At 41.7% G+C, this 23,769-nt stretch overlaps 1 protein-coding gene across 16 annotated transcripts in view; it reads right to left on the reverse strand.

The window, feature by feature from the left end:
- Nucleotides 1-23,769, reverse strand: part of KIAA1217 (KIAA1217 ortholog) — a 363,381-nt gene that overhangs the window by 183,078 nt on the left and 156,534 nt on the right. The window contains exon 1 of one of the 16 annotated variants that reach the window (XM_066991594.1): nucleotides 18,547-18,696. The exons of 14 other annotated variants lie outside the window; for them this stretch is intronic. Coding sequence is in view for 1 of the 2 variants with exons in the window: in XM_066991592.1 (XP_066847693.1) it covers nucleotides 12,907-12,931 (25 nt within the window). In the remaining variant the exon portion in view is untranslated. Of the gene's footprint in view, nucleotides 1-12,906; nucleotides 13,011-18,546; nucleotides 18,697-23,769 lie in introns of those variants that run through there. One more of the 16 variants, XM_066991592.1, reaches the window with a different exon arrangement.

Below are 23,769 nucleotides of genomic sequence, written 5' to 3' on the forward strand. Positions count from 1 at the left end.
GCCTACGAATGCCTATAAGGAAGGCACTTCCGTAGCCTTGAGTGAAAATGCTGTTAACTCTGGAGATCAGTATGGCTTGTACCAACTGTCTTAAGTCCAAAACATCAGTGCACGGTAGCACTTTAAGGACAGTTTGCCTTCATCCAAGGTAGGGAAAAAAAAAGGAAAAAAAAACACACTAGAAAATGACTATAGGATTATTAAATAAATAAATATATGTTGTCAAAATAAAAATACCTGCTTTATGTTAGCACTGTTAAGTTTTCATAGCCAAGAGCACATGACAGACAGAGAGGTGGCCTCATGACCCGTGATAGTGCATCCATTTACATGTCCTACCAAGCAGCCAGGTGCCCCTTGGGACGGTGGCAGCAGGTGGGGACAGCTGGCACAAACCTGTGGCCTGAAACTGTTGCTGCCCAGACAGCAGCAAGGTACTGCCACTGCTGGGAGTGACAGTAGATGGTACTGCTGATGCTGTTAAGGGGCCTAAGCCTGAGCCTCTGAAATACAGAGGTGATATAGGAGAGATTGCTTATTTGGTTGTGGATGTGAGATTTGAAAAGTGGGTGCCACTGTGGGAGAACTCCCACGGCTGCAGAAGTAGCCTCTCAAACAGGATTAGAGAACATTGGCAAAAAGTGAGACTAAACATGGCATGCTTCAGTATCATCAAAGTCAAACAAAGGAGCCCACCCAGCCTCACATAATCACCTCTGCTGCTGCTCAGGACAGCACCATTCATGAAAAGAACAGTCAGGACGGCACAATCTCAAACCATATTCTCTCTTTAAGGAAGAAGTTCTTGGTCCCAAAGTGGATGTAACTACCGTATGTCAAGGCCATTCTTTAAGGTGTTACCTAAGTTTACTTAAAAGAATTAATGAAATTCCTTTAGCAGCTGAGAAACTGGAGACAGCCAGAACCATTATACTGTTAGGCTCAAATAGAGAGCTACATAGCACAACTGCTGGGATGAATCACCAGCAACAAGTTAAATAAACTTGATTAACCAGTTCACAGCACGCAATCGGGATTTGTTTATCTGTGGGATCAACAATAACAGTAGTTCCTTTTAATTACTGTGCTCAGATCTGGACCCATCAATATCAAAACAATGCATGGAGAACAATTGCTAACAGGATATGCTGTTTTAATTGTGCTCAAAATTAATGTCCCAGAGCGACTTAAACACTTCTGGTTTTAGCATGTGCATAAAAGGAACAATTAACAAATACTGGCTTCGCTCAATTTGTAAAACTCGTAATATACAACAGTGCCTCTATGGCTCTAGCGATTATTCATAGCTAAAAAACGGGGAAGTTAATTATTAATAGTTAAATCAGAAGAAGCATCCCATAATTGAAAATCTATCTCAGTGTCCATGTGAAGTCACGTAGCCACTGAGAAATACATCATGAATGCTCCCAGTACGAAGCGGCCTGGCACTGTCTAGCCTACTATATTCCAGAAACAAAATAAATATTAGACCTGAAGTGGGGAGGCTTAAGAAACTGAGCGCATCTCTATTCTCCTTTGTGTTCAGGGAGTTCACTTCAGTCGCTGGTGTGGCCTTTCCATCCTTAACAACTAAAATAGACTCCTAAAAGAAAGGGACTATGTTCAGATATGTATATTATCAAGTATGATATATTAGTAACCACTAGCTCATATAAGCAAGATGAAAATAACCACAGGTCTATCCATATGAATCCATGCAAGTAGAATCTAGAGGTAAAGAGTTTTATATTACCTTAAGAGAAATTGCACACTAATTTGGTATTGTATATCAGGGAAATTAAATAGCCGGGGGTAGGAGGGGCTTTGTGATCATTTAGTCTCATCTGCTTTGCAAGGGATTTCAGTGAATTTGTTCCTATTTCAAGTCCAAGGATAATGGTTAATCTGTTAAGTGGTTAAATTAAAGTTAAACAATTGAATTTGATTTGAAAATTTACAATGACAAACTATCTCATACAACCTCTAGGATTACTTGTAATGGAATTACTGTCACTGTTAAAAAAATTGTGGAGTTTCAGTATTCATACTTCATACTTCCAAGTTCAGTTATGATTTGTCATACGTATGAGGGGAAAAAATTAGCTGGAGGAGTGAAATTGAACTATTCCAACTGAAGCAAACAAGAAAATGAGCACAAGATTCTCTACACATCTCCACTGCAGACTTAAACCATGTCTTGTCCAACCTACAGGTTTCAAATCCTTCAGAGAAGTTCAGAGGCTGACAGTGGTGCCAAATTATATGATCATTCATGAAAACCACAGGCGTCACCACCAGCCGTAATCACTAAAACAACTATTAAAAAGAGTCACTAAGAGGTTGAACATTTGATATTCAGGCAGAAGATGCAGTCATCTTTCCAATTCCATCTCTAATTGAGCTCTGGGGAGCAGCACTAATCACCTGTCACTTGACAGCAATGAGCTCACAGTTATGAAGAAGGATGCAGTGTCCTAGCCCACCTCCAGCCGAAAAGGCTATTAAGTGCCTTATACGTCGTCGAGTACCAGAGCATCCTTCATTCACTTGGAAAGACAGTCAGCTCAAGCTAACAACTGTCACAACTAGGCTGCTACATCATGTGAAATAGGTTAGCTTTTCTGCTTTCCATGTTTTATTATTGTTTTCTTTGTCCTCCTCCAACTTTTTAAATAAAAGAAAAGGTCTGGAAGCAATAAACACTTGTGCATGCCCTAAATCAACCTGAGGAAGAGGACCGTGGTCATCAGGAAAAAAGCGTTGACATTCAAGTGGGGAAAAAATGATGGTTAGTCACCTTTACCCACAGCTTTATCTCCCTTTCTGATTTGGGACAAGAAGAAGCTAACTCTAGATACACTTTAACACCCAAGGAAAGAGAGCTAAATAGACATCATTACACATTCTGATTCATGTAATGCAACACCTTATCTCAGACTTTTTACCCCGTTACTGCCATCCCACCCCACCACACTAACACTGGTATTAGTGCCTTGCTGCAGAGCAGATGACTTCGAACTGAAGACCCTGGCACGCTGCAGCTTCACGCCTGCCACCCTGGCCAGCTCTTTGAACGTCACAATTTCCATACAGTATCACCTATGGTAAGGGATAAGAACAGCCTGCAAACACTGAAATAGAAAATATGAACATCTGTTTTTGTAAGGTACCAAACAAATAACTCCATGAGAGGAAAATGTGCCTTACATCTTGGAAATTTCAATAACAAGAGTTTAATCAAATAAAAAGCAGTATGTGGGTGGGAAGGAACAGTGTGGGGAATTGTTTCTGAGGGAGGTGGAGGAAAGGAAGGGAGAAGGTCACTTTTAAGTCCATCTGCTTTATATTCAAATTCAATTTTTCCCCAGTGTAAAACACTTTGGTTTTGATAAGTTCCTTTTTGGATGAATTCACTCAAACAGCTCTGGTGAGAGTTTGGATTCAAACTGGTCCAACTTTTCAGCAGTGCCAGAACAACAGACAACGCCTGAAACACTGACTGTTGCTGGTTTCGTGGGTGTCTGCAAGATCTGCTCATGAATGTACAAGGTGGCAGGCTTTAGTGATCAAAGGTATTGAGAGCTGCTGTCTGTAGAGTACAATTATACTCAAAAAGAATCATCAGAGATCCTTTATTTCAGATCTTACCAAACGTATAAGGAGTTTACAAGGTTGTCAGGAGACTGCTTGAATTAGTAAGAAATACAAAGTTTACTCTGATGGAGTCTGGGTCTAAAAATAAGGTAATTGGTGAAATTATGTTGTGATTATCATTCTGACTTGCCTATCAGCAGGCAGTTCTGATAAATATTATACCAAAAAGCATGGTTTAACTTAATTAGTAAGTAATGATTAGGAATTAACATAATGGTAGCAGTATTGCCAACCTGCAGCATTCACACAATTCACAGCGGTGAATTTTTCTTTAAAATTGTGGGTTTTTTTTTTTTAAATATTATTTTTATTGGTCTTTGAGCTGTACCCAATCACATATTCTTTTTTCTTCCCACAATGTCAAAGGCAAGTGAGATTTTTTTCTATGAAACTCATACTAAAATCACAGGACAGAGCAACATGATTGCCATGTCATAAGTTGGACATTTTTAATTGTTCTTGTTTCTCCCTGAACCCTGCCACAAGTGCAGTACTACACAGCAAAAAGAAAAAAAAAAAAAAGAGAGATAAGAGAAACAGGATAAATTGTTATAGCTTTGTTTCTACACAGATCCAATTTCCAACCCAGTGTGGATGGTTACAGGTTGTGGATTGTGTCTTAAGCCACGCAGCCCCAGTGGCTGCTGTTTGCAGGGCTCTCGTTCGCATTCTTTGGAGAGCACCACTGCTGAGCGCAGATGTGAAAGCAGAATGCCAGTGGGAAACTTCCTCCTACTTGTAAATATATTAATGACCTCTCGACACTGCGTACATCCCCTTCCCTGAAAAGTGCCTCCCCGACCTTCCCAGACCATGCTGATGCTACCAGTAAAACAGCTGATTAGTAAGAAAGCAATGGCAGCTGACAGCAGTGGTACTCCTGCTCCTTCTCAGTCCAACCTGTTCTGCTGGGATGCACACGTCTTAATTCAGGTACATGAAACCTCTTTGGTATTTAGGATTTCACAGCTTTGGGGCAACAGGGACCATCTCACTACCTTGTCTGACTTCCCATCTGTCACAAGCCATTACATTTGATGTGGAATCCTCACACAAAGGCCAAGAGAAGAACAAGACACGAGATGAACATAATATTGCTGATCTCAGGAGCTGCATCTGCACCAGTGTTTGTTTCAAACAGGAGTGTGCTTTTGAAGCAAAACCCCACCACACCATGTGATGAGGTCCCAGATGATCACCGTAAGACAGTAAAGAGCATCAAGCTCCACAATGACTTAAACCTGAAAAAAACCCTTTCTTCTGCCTTAAATTTCATGAGCCAGTCACCCACCTTAAAGCAAAATAAAACTATCCTAATCTCAAAGCTGCGGCACACACATCTAGCCACTGTTTCCAGCACAGCCAGAATGCTTTAGGCATGAAAGAAACCTGAAGGGAAAAAGAAAAGCATCTCAAAACATACCTAGCCAATTGTACATGGAGGGGATGGAAATCCTCCACGCCTAACATTACCAGCTGAAAGGCTGAAATCCAACAGTTGATTAAAATCACTGTCTATAATACAGAGCTACAAGTGTTAAAAGCGTGTTATCTGGGGGCGTTTCAGTGCTTGGCCCATGAAGGCAGCTGATGGAGCTGATGGCTCAGACACCACACCCAGCAGCAGCAGCACTGCTGTGACCTTCCACCCTGCACCAGCCACCACAGTAAATGCAAACCTTCTCGTAGCACCAGGCTATGTGGCTTCTCAATATACCCATTTCCATTTTACAGACTACTTTGTAGTTAATTGACTGATGTTTAATTACCCTCGCTACTAAGAAATTGCTTCTTATTTCTTCAGGGTAAACTTGACTTAATTCAAGTTTCCATTGATGGGACCTACTCTTCTCCCATCGTCAGCCAGACCAACTAGTTCTGTAGGGCTGGTGCTCTGTGACAAAGCCACCTCACAGCCTCCTCTCCATCAACTGCATCAGCTGAGCTCCTGAAAACATGCATTAGTCTCACTTTTAGTCTTGGAAAACAATCTTTTCCTCTCTTCTTTTCACTTATTTCTAGCATTCCCATCCCCTAATAGAGCTGGCAGGATTATCAGAGCCTTTTGATTTATTTATTTTTGAATTTAACGTAGTAGCAGTAATAAATAAGTACATAACCCAAATTTGCTTCTGAAAACACCAGTGCTGCTGAATGTTTGGGAGACAGTGCAGGGTGCCCCTGGCTATGTGCACGGCCACAGTTACCTCCTCCCAGAAAGGGAGAGCATGCTCCAGGGCTGGCAAGGGCAACCCGTCCGAGCACCAAGCGAGCTGTAGTGACACAACTCCTGTGTCATATCCTATTTCTCCTACAAGGGGAATTCTGCTCCTTTTGTGCAGCACTCGCAGAAGATAAAAAGGGAGAAGAAGTAACAATGATCCGTCTCATCAGGCTGCAAAGAGGCGCGCAGAATTGCCTGAGGTGAAGTGAAGAATAAGCAACGTCAGCACAGAAAGGTGTCATACAAGGTTTAAGCTTATTCAGAGGCAGAGCCTCCATCTCTCTCATGAATAAATACATAACCCAAGACAATTTAATTCCAACTGTTTTGTAGCACTTCTTATGAAAACTTTTCAAACAATGTAATGACTCACAGGTGAGCTCTCCACTGACAACATAAAATGACACTGTATTAGTTATCTGCCTCTACAAATGTGCAAGTCTGCACTAAGATATACAAATATCTCTCATAATATAGCACATGCCTTTACATGCAGCATAGCTGAAGATAGGGAACAGACAGTAAGTAGTGACAGGTTTTCTTCACTCCAAAGGAAAAGGTTATTAAACATTAATTGGTAACAGACAGGTTTTACTGCATATGCATATGCTCCAATACTCTGTATTTCTAATACCCATCTTATCTACAAAGCATAACTTTGTGAATTACTTAACTTTATTTGTGACTCTCATACTATGGCCTTAATCTTTCATAATTAACATAACAAGGTCAAGTGATAAATTCACATCTTTTTTTCCCTCTTTTGCAGCTTTGCTCTCGAACTGCCATTAAGAGATAGTACTTCAAGATTGCAGCTGGAATGGCATCTAAGCCCTTCTATCAGTTGGAAGAAATTCCGGGCAAAGTGCTGGAAGGAAAGAAGTATCAAAATCTCTTTGACACAAGATGGCAATATTACTTACATGCCCCAGTTTCAGTTTTATAAGCTCCTATAAATCCTCTCTCACAGCAGAGAATAGCACAAGAATGTCCTTGGAAGAGGGCATTAGGGGAGCAAAGGATGAGTTTGCAACCCATGAGTAGTATCTATTCAATGCTTTTTTTTTTTCCTTAAAAAAAAAAAAAGCCTTGGTGTAAGAGCTCAAATCAAGAACAGCTGGATTCCAGCAAAGAATCTCCATATGGAACTGAGAGGGAAAAATAGGTACTGAGTGGCTGTCCAGAGAAGCAAAGGTCTTTCCTAGACCCTTGAGGTCACCTGCCTCTTTAGTAGCATTGAACAACTCTTAGTTTCAGGACTCTAGGAGTAAATAAATGTAAGTGCAGAAGATGGTCTGCAGAACGAAAATTAAGACAGATGGGGTTACAGGTCTGACATCGCTAGAAACACCTAAATCAAATCTGAGTAGTGTTCCAAAGAAGAGCCCAAGTGCAGCCAGAATATGCAGACTGGAAACCAGAATTATAGGGTAAAATGCTACAGGCAACAATTACCAATCGCTTTCCTTTCCCAGCCATAAAACAAGGTAATTTGTTTTCCCCACTGTGCGTGGAAAAAACTGGGTGGTCTTTTGACTTCAGGAATCTGAGAAACATCCCTATGGAGGACAAGGCCACAGCAGGCCTCATGGCCAGCGTGAGGCCCTTTTTCAACACCGCCTTACACTATACTTGATTTTAGTCACGGGCATTAAGACTGTGGTAGTGCTTTGCAAGTCATCACTAAATACCTTTTCTAAATAACTCCACACAATTCTCAGGAGTGTCTTCAATACATGAATAAAGCCTTAGTTGTTGAAAGGTAGCATGTTTTCAGTTACTTGGCTGTCTTCATCAGCACAGGGCTGCCATGCTGCAGGGATTCTTCATTTGGTAAAAGGCTAATTCCCTTTCATCCTGCAAAAGTTGTCACCAGCTGTAAGAACATAGCAGCTTCATGTGATACATGATAACTAACTGTGAATTCTGAGGCTATTAGTTCATTGTAGGAATGACATCTCTATAAAAGATAAATATAAAAACTCAATCTCCTACAGACAGCTTAAGAGTCTTTCATTCACCATCTCTTTTCTAAAAACCTTGAACATGTTGTTACACATTGAGTTAAAAAATAATAAAAAAAAAATCTTTATATCTTCATCCCCTTCTTAAATAATGTACGTCTGATAACACCTATGCTCAAAGCCAGGCCATTTGAAGTGTGTTTGTGTACTAAAAATCTAACGGGGTGTTCAGTGTTGCAATTCAGCTTCTTCTTCCAGTAAAAGGAAGAAAAGTGGGGCAGGCACCAGGCTGAAAAGCTTTCTGAAAGCTGCAGCTGCAGCCAACAGCTGAAATTTAAAATCAGCCATTATTTTCTCTCCTCTTATTGTGGGCTCTGCCACAGTTTTCAATAAACCACAAATTCAGCCACAGAGGCACTATCACTCATTATTTTCTTTTGCTGATGGAGCTAAAATAAGAACCATAAACACTCTCCCCGACTTCAGGAAGCAGCGTATGTCACTCCCCAGCAGGACCCTCAACATGTTGCATGTGGACAACACATTAGGCAAGTAGCAGAACCCCGGGTTCTGTGAAATTAGTGATTTAATGTTGCAGAGAGAACCTGAAACTGAAGATCATATGGGGCAAAGAAAGCAGAACTACATTTCCATTTCCCAAGCCAGTGAGAGAACAGACGTGATCTGCAGCAGATACAGTTTGCTTGGATTTCTACAGGGCATGTATCAACATCTCTCAGTAAAGAAACAAAGACAAGAGATCCTCCCACGGATTAAATAAATAAACAAATAAATAATAAAGATAGGAAAGACCAAGCAGGAATAAAAAGACAAATTTCCTCAGGGAGGGAGATTACCAGTGGCATCATGCAGAGAAATCTGCGTTGGTCCAGGCAGCCACCAACATTAGTTAGCTGGAAAAGGCAAGGTGGGGTATGAACTGAGATGACAGAGCTTGGAAGAAACTTCACCATATTCACTGACTAGGCAGTAAAATGATAGATGAAATCCCATGTAGCTAAATGTGAAGTGATGCACATTGACTCCGAACAGATTATTACCACTTGGAAAGAGAGCTTGAGGTTATAACCATTTTGTGAAAATTTCAGCTCAAAGCTCATTAGTGATTAAAAAACCAAATATATGTTGGAAAATGTTAGGAAAAGAATAGTGAACAAGACAGATAATGCCATTATGCTACTGTACAAATCCACAGCCTACCCACATTTTGAATATTGCATGCAGTTTTAATTCACTCCAGGTCAAAAAAAAGATATAGCAGATAGAGAAATGCCAAGAAAAAAGGCGGCCTGGATGATCAAAGTTATGGAACAGTTTCTGCACAAGGAACAACTAAATAATGTAGGACTCTCCTTTCTGAAAACAGATGAGTCAAACATATGGTTGAGGTCTATAAACATGAGTGACAAAGAGAAACTGAATAGGGAAAGACTGTTCATTGTCTCTTCCAATACCGATTCTAGAAGCATCAAATGAGACAAAGTAGGCTATTGACTCAGAAGCATGTAGATGTGAATATTAATTTCACAGAGCACTATGGTGGCACTAAGGGACATGGCTCAGTGATGGGACTTGATGATCTTGAAGGTCTTTCCCAATAAATAATTCTATGAAGTACTGGTAAGCTGGGGAACTTCTTGTTGTAGGACACTCAAGTTGCTGAGTTTTCAAGAGTTCAGAAATTTTTTTTTAAATTAACACATTAATGGAAAAAAATCCATGGAGCACTCTTAAAAACAAAAGTGACATCATCATTTGTTTTTTTCCAGTAATCTCTTAACTGTCTATTGGCGGGAGCTGGAAGATATTCCAGAAACATCACTATGTACTCTCCTTGGTCCTGTATTCTTCCTTAGGGAACCATCACCATTCAAGACAGATTTGGGGGCTGGATCTCCTGTCTAACCTTCTACAATTGCACTTACATTCAGTGAGGTACAAGAAGCACTATTGCTGACAATATCATTTTGTCATACTTAATAAACATAAAGAAACAGAAGCACTTACATTACAACAGAAAAATAACAATCCCAGATCCAATCAAAACACTCTGCTGTGTAGTGAGAATTGTACGGAAATCTCCTCCTGGAGAGAGGATATGGGAGAGAATGAATGGCATATAATAAATTGTCATATCATCTCATCTGTTGTTAAAAAAAAAAAAGGGTCCAAAATATTTGACTACACAGGAAGATTAGTGTAGTGGAAGCTAGAGAATGAATCTGCAGTGCTTCAGCTGTTCCACAGAGGTGGTGGACAATACAGTGCAAATCTTCCATGGCATCTGTAGCTCTGGATAGCACCAAGTGTCAGAAGGCTATTAAACCCTTTGAACAAGGGATCAGCACAGCTTTGGGGGGCTGAGATCATCTTTTCTCCCTCATTAACTCCCCACTACTGAGAGGCCGCTGCGGCAGACTTTAGGTGCCATGACTCTGACCGGAGCACAGCGTGGCACCAAGCCACCCTCACCCTTCCGCATCTTTTGGGATCCAGGACCCAGTGTAAGGGCAGTCAAAACTTACTTAAAGATCAGTGCACAGTACTGGAATCTGGCAGCAGTAAGTCATTGTAATTCGCTCATTTAGAAGAATTAAATCTGACTGTCTGCCCATGCTAACATGCACCACCTCTCCATGAAGATGCGTTGAGATGAGCAAGGCCCCCTGAGCTCCTTAAGCTCCCCACCACACGTGCAGGGACTCGGTGGCAGTAACTGCAGTCTGGTTCCTTTGTGCACTACCTTCCCCCAAAGCAGACAGTGGGTTACTTGGTGTATGAATCTGCATCCACACAAAAGGGAGGGGGACAAGAGAATTACCTTATCCACTGACGAGTACCTATGTTTTTTTTTCAAAGCTGCTTAAACTGGTCTATCTGTTTCCTGCTGCAATATGAGACAGAAAGAAGGCATCAGATGTTTTGCCCCTGTAGTTCTTTGGAAATTTGCTTTTCATATTTCCTTAGGTTATCAGAGTGTCTAACCACCTCCCTGCTCTCGCTTTCCCAGAAAACAAGAGAGCTAAGAGAGCCTTTTTTTTTTTTTTTTGTTAGTCAGGGGATTTTTCAAGGGCAAAGAATAATACACCTTTTATTAAGCAGCTATGCACAGTAAGAAACTTTTTACTAGCAATTTCTCAAGGAATGTTATGACTGGCTGACTTGAAAGTGGCCTATCCAGAATCTCATTAGATTTTCAAGTACTTTAGAAAGCAATTCTTACTGAATTATCAAACTTACGGGAAAGCAATGACAGTTTCATACCCACAATTATGTACTTCTGTGTTAACTGCAGAAGCATATCAGAGAAGTAAGGAGAGTCATGTGCCTCAAGCTACAGCAGTAACAGGGAACTGCTGGGATATGTTAGAGAAGATTCTTTATAAACATTTAATTTGTATGATTAAATATTGTTTTCCAAAATGATGAACATATGACAGGATGCACAATTATACATCTCTGTGAGTCTTGACCCAGAAAATCTAAATGGTAAACAAACCACAAAAGCTTCATGGGTGTGGAGCACACACGGGTCATGACACTTTGCATAAGCAAGCTCTGCATTCTGCTGCTTGGCCAAAGCAGCCAAATCTGTCCTCCACTGGAGACTGCAAAGGCAGCTGCAGATGGGCAGAAGCACAGGTTGTTCTAGAGCTGTTTTACCCCACCTGCAATATTGACACTGAAAATAAGAGAAGATCAAGTGTGTGAGTTTCCAGCTGATGGGACTTGTTAGATACCACCTGAGAATCCCAGAGCTTCCATCTTCAAAGGGAAGGTAGCCTGCCTCACTCTCCTATCCTTAGTCATCAAAAATACAGGCAGCTGTGGTAAGCCATTCACGTAGTAAAGCACAGAGGTAAAACAGGCACCTGCTGCAGATTGCTCATCCTGCTCATTCTAGACACCTAGTTTAAGAGCAGCATTGGCCTCCTGAGGTGTTCCTCCATGGCTGTAAAGCAGCACACACGCTGGACTAAATGCATTAATAAGAGCAATGAATGTTCACTGGGCAGCTCTCCACAGGAAGTATAGGGGTCTCTTGAAAGCATCTCTACATATGGCTCTTTGGATGGTATCACACTTCCTTAAGTAGTTCTACAAATAAAATAATATTCAGTTTTTATTTGGAAAAAAGCATGCACTGCCTATACACAGAAATCTTCTAATACTCTTAATAACATTTCCACAACATTTTAGACAGGGGGTGATTCCCATGAAGACTGATTTCCTCAAGAGCCAAGCATATAGTTAATCCTAAATTTTAGGCTCACGTCCCTGATTCTCTGTATAAAGACTTTCCAATTTCTATTTTTGCCCAACGCTTTTCGTCATTGTGTTCCACTGCCAGCAGACTAGACAATCAGCTTCTTAAACACTTCTTTCTCAAAACAAAACAATCCAACGCCGCCTATATTCTGAGGAGACTCTCACCATCGTAAATGCAGATTTATAAGGCTGAGGATGGTCTGTCTTTCCCCTACCCTACATTTCTGTTTGCAATCCCATACCAGATGGAGCTGTTGCATGACTCCTGGCCAGGCTTTGCAAAGCGAAGCATGAAGCCTGCTCCATAACACTTTATGAGCGGTTCCTGCGGCCGTGCCAAAAGAGTTGCAGACAGTGCTTCCTTCTCCGCCGTGACCCCAACCCAAACAGACACGCTGCGGCACCCACACTGGGCTCTGCTGCAAAGCATGGGGATGTCAGGTCTGTGCAGCGCATGGCACCAGGTAACAATTCCCCCTCTCACACAAACACACACGAGCATGCTTTGACCGCCCGCTTAGCTGCTTCTCCATTCTTCTCTTGGTTCATCATCATCAACATGTGCTGACAAAATATCTTTCATTGTCCTTTACAGCTCCCCCCAGGAAAACCAACGAAGAAAAGCTATGGCTCTATGTAGAGGTGAAGGCATGGTTAAATGGTCAAGATCTCACAGCTGATGGTAGCAGGGCAGTTGGGGTGGCGAGGGGCAGAGGGTTTACAGCTGATGGCTGCTCACCATCAGCCTGGCTACCTAGGGAAGCAAGCACCCACCTCCTGCAGGCACTGAAGCTGCCATCCCTTAATGCGCACAGCCCAGCAGAAGGAGAGAGAAGTCACTTCCCCTCTTGCTCCTTCTTTTTAAGGCTTGTCCCAGCTTTACACTTTGTGGTCATCAGATGACATGGATGGCTCAATGTCCTGCCAATGAAATACATGCAATTTTGGCAAAACTAAACAAACAGTTTCCTACCATGGAAAGTCCCAAAGCACTGAGCAAATAGGTTGATCTCCACCCACTGCCTGTTTCAAAACTTCCTTTGCAGCTTCAAATTACAGCCGTCTAATGAAAGCAGGGGGAAATAGATGAACAGAGAAATCAAGCTTTGCCAGTGGAGCTATTAACAACACGCAAAAGACGTTTGCTGTGGATTTTTTTTTTAATTTTTTTTTAATTTTTTTTTTTTTTTTTTTAAACTCTGCATTCCCCTCATCCTCGGTGTCTCAAAGGAGCCCCCGAAGAAGCCTCGCCACCACCACCACCCCCCCAAAGCCAAGGGCCCTCCGAGGCTGCCGGACGGGGAGCGGTGCGCTGCTGCCCTCTCCCGGGCAGCCCCTGGCCAGAGGTTATGTCCCGGGGACACCCGAGTTAGTGCTGTGGCTAACAGGGTCGTCGTGGTGCCAAAGGACAGCGGGAGAGAGGTGCTGAACGTGGACAGGGTGCTCCTAGAGGGGTCTGTCTGGTGGCGTGTGTAACACAGCTCTCCTGTGGTGGAGGATACGTAACCAGATTGGAAACAGACAGACAAACAGAACAGGAACGTTCCGGTTGGAGTCTGCGTCTGGATCCAAAACAAAGTCGTCCTGCATAAACCTGAGTGTCCCAGTGGAAATATGTTGGGAGAAGTGATTTCTTTGATGTGCTTACTCCTTGTACCAACGCCCTGCACCTGCTCTGAATGGTCAGCGTGCTCAGGTTCCCTCAGACCAGGACAGAAGTCTCTTGGGATTTAAAACTGGGGCTTGCGAAGCCTCATCTAACCTCAACTACTGCATTAGTCCATGCAACAAAACCTATCACACAGGATTAAATGCATAAATCAAAGACACCACAGGGCTCAGCAGACAGGAAAGCTGCATGGCTCTAGAGAGTGTACATCTGTCCTTGCTGGGTACAGCACCTACTGGCCAGCCAGCTCCTGCTTCAGCCTCCTTCTCCCTGAGAGGTCGCCCTGAGCAAAGTGCTTTGCAAAAACCCGAGCCTGAAGTCCCATCAAACCAGACTGGTACTAAGGCAAGATCCTCATCTGCAGGAAAAGTCCAAAAACTTTACGAGACCATGAGAAGTTCAATTAGTCTTAGATGCTGTCTTGGAGAAATCTCAAACTGTGATCTTAAACACAGAGGAGCAGACGTTCTCTATACAGCAGGCATGAAACAACTTAAAATTTCTGGTTTTTATCTAACATTTCATTTCTTTTCAGGGTTAAGCCTCAGACAGTTGACTCTCACCACAGCCCCAAAACTGGCTAGGCTACAAGAGAATCTGCAGCAAACCAATATAATAAGACTGAATAACCACTTAATCTCTACTTAAGGTCTCAAAATAGGTCTTAAGTGGAAAACGTTTTACTCTGTAAAAATGCATGATGCTTGTTTGTGTAGTTATGCTTATGGTGCATGCAGTCATGCACAGTTGTCATTTTTCACACTCACCACAATTCTGTCAACACGACCAGCTTACTTCTAAAGGAAAGTTCAAGTATTCGAACTGCTCTTTAGTTACTGGGGTTGATGGCTGACTGAAGGTAGAAACAAAACAAAACATGAAGTCTAATACCAAATACAAGCTGGAAAAAATTTGAGCTGCTCGTATAAAATACCTGCAGATGGGACATTCTGCATTACTTCTTAACATTACTGCATTTTCTTTACAGGGATGGGATTAGATGTAAACCTCAAGAATGCATTAGTATTGCCTAAGGAAAGAAAAATACCCATAGAATTTTTATAGCTGATATGAAAAAAAAAAAAAGAAAGAAAAAAAGCTTCAACTTGGCAAAGTCTTTATATGTATTAGATAAAAGGCTTATAAAACAGATGCTCCTTCTTACAAGCAGCCAAGATCTTCTAATATCCCTACAACTTGTTAATCAACTAACATATGGTACCACTTTAGCAAAACACACCATTCTGATTTTGCATTTACATGGTCTGTTTCCTACAAAACTATTGTCAAGATTTGGCCAGTGTTATGTAACCTAGTAATTTTTATTCCTACATTTTAAATTAATCAATAAGTGCAGAAATAAAAAGAGAAAAGGTTTCAATCCAAACAATAAGTAAAGCAGTCATTTTCACAGGGTGTCCAATGATGGATGGATTTCCCCTTACCATGCTGATACTCAGCAGTCTCTGTAAAAATTACTATTTGCTGAAAAATTACTACCTACAAATTCTGTTGAATATGACTTCAAGGCCTTGAGGATCCAATACTTCCAGTTTTAGGGCAAAATTAAACCATCAGGGCAAAATTTGATGCAGCTTGGTAACATCTGCACAAGGTGGTTCCCAGATAAGCATACCAAACTTTACTAATGCATTTTTTTTTAAACTTCTGTTTTACACACATACAGGTGTTAGGGTTTCCTAAAAAGACACATTTATGCACAATATAATACTTCTAAATTTATACTAGGTAATAAATAAATAAATAAATCTGTCTTTTTTTATGGATCTTATGCACTTATTTAAATATCAACCCCTTATAGGCCTGGCCTAGTCTCTCAGTTTTCTGCTGACAATTTAGAAAGAGCAGTCAGGCATTGGGACGGGTTGCCCAGGGAGGTGTGGAGTCACCGTCCGTGGGGGTATTCAAGGAAAGGCTGGACATGGTGCTAAGGGACGTGGTTTAGTGGGTGACATTGGTGGTAGGGGGATGGTTAGAGCAGATGATCTTGGAGGGCTTTTCCAACCTTAATGATTCTATGATTCTGTTAAACACTCAGCTGCTGGCTCTGAATGATCTGGTCTCTGCCACCCTCATGCCCGTGCAGTGCAAGTCCACTCGCAATACCCGCACACCCAGCCTGGGTGCCAGACAGGGATTTCTGCTGCTTTACCACCAAACATCAACAGGCCCAACCTACTCCAAAAGGCATTTTGCAGACCCTGCTTACGATTCCTATCCCCCCACCCACCCCCCCCACCCCCTTTGGCGTGCTCCTGCAACAGTAAAGTGAACCCGGTGTTTCTGAACTACTGACAGAGGGGGGTTGGATGCCGTGGCTCTTTCCCAAGCACATTTGGGCTCTGCAATCAGGATTGAGGCAGGGCAAGTGCAAAGGCATGGGGTGCGAGGTGCTCAGGGCACTGCAGCAAGCGGCAGGAGTGCTGCGCTGAGACACCCTGCAGACAAGGCACATCCAAAGAGCTCCAGACAGAGCGTGGGGGGAGCAAATCTCTTCCAGGATGTGGAAACTGTAAGCAAGAACAAAGAAGTTTGGCAGAGAAAGTCTATAAAGCGGTAACGCTTGTGGAGAGAGCTTAGGGGGGTGTTTATGTTTTATGTTTGCTGTTTAAGTTAAAGAGAGGCAGTTTTGAATATATGTAGTATACACGTATTCTGCACCTTGAGATTGATAGGATGGCTTGGGTTTTGGCCGTTTTTTAATGCTTTTTAACATCGGACTCAGATGTAGCACAATTTAAAAAACGCTTTTAAAGCACTGTCAGGTGGAATCGTGTTGGTGAGCACAAAAAGATTGCCTTACAATTTCACTTTTCGGCACTTGGAACCACAACCATTGCAGTTCTATTTAAAAGAAGAGAGAATTGTAAGATTTCTGAATACCTGGAATATACTAAAAGCACCCAACATGTTTTATGGGCAAATTACCAATTTTCGTACAGGTTTTTCAAAGGCAGGATAATAATGAAAGCAGAGAATGTGAACTCCTAAAATTTGTCAGACATAGATTAAAAGCTGAAATCTGCACTTTCACTTGCAATAAACACAAAGACCTAAAGTTACAGCATAGTAAAGTGATGTAAAGAAAAGTGAAATAGATAAGTGTTGCAAGATTTTGCCATCTTTCAAAAAATTCTAAAATTCATATAGATAGACTGGAAGGCAACCTGATATTCTCAATTTATTCTTGATTAAGCTTTGAAATATCACACCTGTATGCACAAACATATAAAGCTACACTTTTATGTTTGAGAGCATGTCTTTCCCTCTCTATATTGCTGACCATAAATTAAATTATAAACTTTATCAAGAGGCAAAATAATTTTCTGTACAGTGTTTGGTATAATTGTCTGCTGAATTCTGGGATGGGTTTCAGAGTAGTACACGTAATATAATAAATGATAATTTAATATGGATTGCTAAAAATCCTCTCTCAGTTAAATATATATTTTTCATTAAATTGGAGTAATAATCTTCTTAAAAGGATATATGAATGAAACTAACAGAAACTAACATTAACAGTTTCTCATTTTGGCATGCACATCTGACAGATACCTGTAAGAAATCCAAGGAAGGTGATAATGTCTATGGGAGATGAAGGTGAAAACAAGTCCCACCTGGCCAAGCCACAAAGAAGAACATGGGATGGGACGAGACATTCACCACAAGAACGTGTCTCTTCTTGAAGGGTAGCACGTACATGACAAGGATAGTGTGTGAAGGTGGCACACCTGGGTATACAAGCAGCTTCAGGAGCACACTAACTTCATACCTGCCGCAACATTTTTGGCTTGAAAAGGCTTGCAGCTAATCCTTTGATAAATTATCTGGTGGAGAATGTTCTTCCATCTACTGTTTCTTCTTTCTTTTTGGGGGGGAAGTATTATTTTCTTTTGCGTTCTGCTGCACAAAACTTTAAGAATGTCCCACATTTGCTTACAAAACCTAAGTTCCTAGGGGCAGTAAAAAGAGAACAAATGTGAATATTCCACAGTTTAAGGCTTCTGGAGTGCAGAGCCTCTTTGGCATTTGTGTAACAGCTCCCACAGGGGGCCATAAGCACACAGGGGCTTTTGTCTTGCCTCTTTGCACAGCTGCTGCCCACAGCCTGCAGTGCCATCCACCTCCAGCATCATTTTGCTTCTGGATTAAGCAGAAAAATAGGTATTTCTCGAGCACCCCTCTACTTTCGATTAAAGTGAGAGAGAAGTGTGTCTAGACAAATTCTTCCATTTTAATATCCTCACCTAGTATATGTAGCTCTGCCTTGAGGGAGGTATAGAACGCCCTGCTATTGATACTTAAACATGGCTCTTGGTTCAAATTGTTAAAGGAAGTACCCTAAAGCAGCCTAAAATGTCTGAAAAGATATGAACATTTCAGATGCATAGATGGGCAAAATTACCTGTCTCTCTTACTCCAAGTTCCTAGATCCTGGATAATGAAATGTGCTGCTAATATCAGACAGAGGTACCTTAGCAGCTTAGGCAGATGCTTTGTGATACAAACTGCAGCTCGTCTGCTAGAGTTTTATTTTCTAAAAGAACATTTCACCCTTCCTGTATCACCAAATTAGTATTTACTGAGCTCAAAGCTATACACAGTAGCCACAGTTCTCCCACCCCACAACAAAGAAGGTAAAATGTGCTATGTTTGCAATACAATGAAATTTCCAGTTAATAACAAGATGAAATCAAAGATTAAAATAATTTTTTTTAACTTACTGAACTATCATCCTCCTCCAGCAAAGCGTTCTGCACCAGCTATTAGCAACAAGAAGGGAATTTCCTCCTCCTCAGACTATTCTTGAAATAGATTGCAGTAGGTCTTCCTTTCCAGCCTCAGCCTTCAATCGCAAAAGGAAGCTACTCTCAATCTACAGGCAGGAACAACCTCAACAACTTTTAAAAAAAAAAAAAGACTCCCAAAATTCAGGCCACCACTTTATTAAAGGTCAACACAGACATTTAAGAAAGATCTCTATGAGCTGTTTTAAAAGACTTCCTACTGCAGAAACCTAAATCATAGCATAATGCTTACTTGCCATTCCTTTCAAGTCCGGAAGGCTCTTTGTTAAGATCACTTATAATAAGGAAACAAGTTTTCACTCCCTCTGTACGTGTAATCCTGTAAATAAACCAGCAACAGTTTGCAGAGGGCGAGTGGCCACATTGCCTTTGCCACGAATGTTGAATGAAAATCTGCAGAGCAGCCCCAAGTGCCCTGACAAGGGCTGGGGATTCACCCCATGTGATAGGGTCAGCAGTCAGAAAACAAACAACAACAAGGCCCAGGCAGTCACAGCATCCTGACTTAACTCGACTCCAAGCAGTTAGCATTAATAGGCAAGGAAAGGGCAAAATGTTTACCAAGTGGCTGTATGAATGTGCACAGCATGGAACAATCTCATTTCTAAGAACTCAATTAAATGGAAGCCAAATCAATAGTTATACCATATGCTAGACTCTGAGATCAGCACTGTCTACAGCAGTGATGAAAGGTAGGCATTAGCCCTCTTGTCTGACTGCTGTGTTCAGTAACTGAGAAAATAGGGAGGTTCTTATTTGTTTGTTTAAAAAGAAGACACACTATTATCTCTCTCCTCTCCATTTCCTCAGCCTGGACCAGATCCCTTTCTCTCTTAAAGGTTGAGGGTTTTGCTCAACAGCTTGCAAGGCTGTCTCTTAGAGTGTCCTCTGTATCATTAAAGGATTTTGGCAAAGAGAGACTGATCCTGCAGCCCCACTGAAGCAACCTCATCATCACTTACACTCTTAAGAAGGGTGGAAGGCCAGAATAGTCCCTGCATAGTCCATGCCTTTGCCCTGGGATTCTGATAATGAAGTTTTAAATCTCTGCTGTGCTACGAGCACTTAAGCCTTGACATACTCTTACAAGCACTCTTCTGTGAAGACTGCATTTTAAAAACAAGCAAACAAACAAAAAACCATCTCTGCTACATTCCAGTAGCATTGTATGGGCAATCACAGGCATCCTCAACATCTCATGCCACTCCTGAATTTACCAGCCCCTTACATTTATTCTTTTCCCACCTTGCTATAGACTTGAGAAACCATGATCTAGGCTTTTATGTATTTATAGATGAGGCAGAAGAATTGCGAGAGCACCACAAAATCATCACCTTCCATGGAAACTGAGAGAAAAAGAAAGTCCTTCCTGAGGACCTATTTTCATCCACCATGATCAGGATCAGGAAGACCTCTCTGTGGAGGCTTTATTCACCATATCAGCAGCCCAGGCTCCTCGTTCAGGTACTGGAGTTAGATGACCAAAAGTTGTCCTTGAGAATAGCAGGCTAAACTGGAATCCGTCCCTAACTCAAAGTCACAGTATAACAGAATGGCTTTTTACAATACAGAAATGCAGATTACGGGCAGATGCTCCATCAGTGCGAAAAGAGTGATCACAAACCAAAACCAGAAACTTGGAAAAACAAAGCATGCAGGAAATCCAGAAAGAACAACGTTGGAGTTAATGTGTCAAAGGAAAGAGCTGAACTTGAAAGATACTCTCTATTGGGAAAAGTATGGAGAAATACAGGGAAAATATTTCCACAAGTTATCTGGCAAAGAAATCCTCCATTAAGAAGCAGGGAAATAAATTTGAGCGTGCTTCTGGGAGAAACACAAAGAGAGCAGAAAAGGCTTGACAGCACATGGCTACCTGCCATCTGATTAGCAGCGAGTGCTCCTACCACATAGGCAGAAGGTATGAAAACGCACCAATATACCCAAGTCTTGTCCTGGGAAGGCATGTGGCTACACTTCCATTAACACTGGCAGTGCTTGCAGCTCCCAAAACGTCAATAAAAATGGTTACAGATCTATTCAGTTGATGATGATTTTTATTTCATGCAAGAAAAAGGAGTGCCGTCTTGGACTAATTAGATTTCCATACCAAAATCCAGGTTCATCTAAATACCAGACTAAATGCTAACAGATGCTATCTTGATTTCATACTTAAAATCCGGCACAGCGGTTCCCAAAACAGGGTCCCAAGCTCCACAGGGCCTGTCGCAGGTTACTCAGGGCATTGCCAAACTGAAATCTCATTTTACAACATCCAGAAAGCATCCTTGGGGAGGTCAAGAGAGTGCAGTTATCCTCGCTACACCCACAGACTTTGCTTCTGCTTGGAAGAGGGGATGAAGGAGAGTGGTGGCAGGGACCCTGCCCTGGTGTTCTTCATCCTCAGCCCACCCTTAAACAGGGCAGAAATTTCTGGTAGAGGGAAAAAAGCCTGCCCAGGGCCAGGTGGGGAAGGGGAACTGGCAGTAGCTGGGTCCTCTGCAGAAGTAACATGCACATGTCATTGGGAAGACTTGTTTCAATGATTCAGCTAATGCTTTTACCTTGGTTACACCATTCTTAAAAACTAATGTTTATATTTCTGTTTTTGACAATACTTAAGACACTGAGACCAAAATATTTTTACAGATTTAATTCTGTCTTCTAGATGACCTGAGCCAGATCCAAGACGTGCTTAAAAATTAGAGGAGGGAAGAGGCTTTCCCATATCTCTCAGCTGTCCCACCATTCCTTCCTCGTGCTTCCCCACCTTTTGGACCTCTGTTGCCTGCTCTCCTGTCCATGGTGGCCCAGCTTCAGCATGGACAGCAGGAGTCGCCCCCTCTCCATTAACCTGCAACCCGAGCACTGAGCACAACCCTGGCAAGGGAAGCTGTGGACAAAAATCTTAGTCAAAAGAGAGTCCAGTGACAAAGATGTGTGTGCTTCTGTTAGTTCTGTGAGGACAGCACAGGACCCAGACAGACCTTCTCTGGCACAGGGGCAGATTAAGAACACAGGACACGAAGCAGGTGCTCAGATCATTCCCTTGGGTTTAAGCCATTTAAAATGAAGCATGAGCACTATCACCCATCTTGGCTCCCACTGCCTGAACTAAACTGTTTGGCACCATGGAGAGGCCGGTAGTAAATCTGATCCTGAAGATACAGCAATTACTCAGAGCTGGAGACTTGGCATAGCAGCGACTGCTGAACGGCAGTAACAACATTCACTTGTTGCTGAAGACAACAACAAAAAGAGCATCCTTGTGAAGGATGAGAAGAGCATCCTTGTAGAGCTACAAGACTATCAGGAGGATATTTCTATAATATTATAATTATTTTACCATGTTAATATACCTTGTTAAAAATAAGGAACATTTGTCTGGCACAAGGCTGAAGCTCAGTAGTGAATGTATGATCCAAGAATACAAACCACGGATACAGAAATGGTTACTGAAGCTTCAGGAAAATACAAACAAATCACCTGAATTAGAATAGAAAGGCAGAATGGGCACAAAAGTAGACCTTTAAAGGATATCAAAGTGAAAGAGATGTGACCCCTGAACTCATAATAGGAATTGGGGGAAAACGTTCATGCACAGAACCGCACAATCTTGAGGAGGGAGGATGGAGAAAAGAAGAAGTGTCTAATTGTAAATAAAATTAATATCCCCAGATATGACAGGTCTGAGATGGATTAGAATTGGAACTCCTATTATAAATTCAACTACCGTCTCTGAAGAGGTGCCTCCCTGTGTGAGGCGCTCGCAGCAAGTGGGGCTTTTCAAATAGGATGGGCAGGTTGAATGCACAGGACACCTGAGCTATCCTACCCAGCCAGCTGCAAAAGCAAATCTGTGTTGATTTATTATTATTACTACACAGAAGTTTGCAGTGCTGTTATACAAAAAAAGTGTGGCAAATATGTAGTGCTCAGAGTCATTAATTTACCTCATGTGTGCACTAAAATACAATTGGAAAACGCATGGCTCCATTTATGCTGTTACTACAAAACTGACAGAAAAAGAGTTCTCTAAACAGAAATATATTATCAGAGGTTGGAAGCAGATCTCAGAGAAAGCAACTCAAGTCTTCAAGGGAGCAAAATCCAACTAGTGAGAAGTGAAGGAAGAAGCAGTCACAAACATCTAAAAATAGCAAATCCAGTAGGAAGTTCCCCTACAGAGATTTAATCTGCTATTGTACTCAGATCCTGGCGTTACGAGTTAAAATCTACAAGAAGCTATCATCTTTAATACATCATCTCCTTCCTTCTGTTCTTTAAAGCAAAGAAGCTGATTAAACATCCTGCCACACTCCGGTAACCTTAACAGTACATTTCTTCATTTCTCACTGTAAAAGGTCAGTCACATGTTAAATTGCTCTTCTTTGTGTGAATTTACACTAAGCACAAGACTAAGTCAATAAGGGTTGCACTCCTGGTCTTTCCAACAAACCAAGCACTGAAAAAGTAGTAGATTTCAGAGATGTTTAAAAAAAAAAAAGAGGTATTCTCACTCTTCTAAAAAGTTTGAATTTTACACTTCCTTAGTGAGGCTCCAGATTAACTAGTTTCCTACATTTCATTACAATATGAATCTCTCTCAAAGCATTAAAAGAGTGAACCCTGTTATCTTCATTTTGCAAAGCAGGTAAGGTAAGTATAGTGCTTTATAGTGGGAGGTCAAGGCATGGTCCCAAACAACACTTTTCAAGTCTTCCCTCTCATCTTCATGAAAATAAAAACAGACAAGGGACTTCTGCAGATAGTTACAACATCACATGTAGTAAAAAATACTGGGATAAGGCAAAGATATTCCCAAACATCTCCCTACACAGAGAAACAGGCTGGCTGGAGCCATTTCCACCTTTCCAGTACAGGAGATGTTTCACATGGTGAAGAGTAATCACTCTTTGCACAACAGGAATACTAAATTTTTGTCTAAGGCAAGGGGTGATGGACCAAACAGCTTTCTAATATTCACAATAAGTATGAAAACCAAGCTGGCTTCTGAGAGGGAAACTGGCAAATCTGGGTGCAATTCCCCACTGCTGCTGTCTGGGAGAACAAGGGGGAGCGCCTGGCCCCAGGACTGCGAGGCGCGCTGCATTGCTGCAGCTCCAGAGGTCTTACACA

The sequence above is a fragment of the Anser cygnoides genome, chromosome 2, assembly GCF_040182565.1.
Source record: "Anser cygnoides isolate HZ-2024a breed goose chromosome 2, Taihu_goose_T2T_genome, whole genome shotgun sequence".
NCBI classification, from domain to species: domain Eukaryota; kingdom Metazoa; phylum Chordata; class Aves; order Anseriformes; family Anatidae; genus Anser; species Anser cygnoides.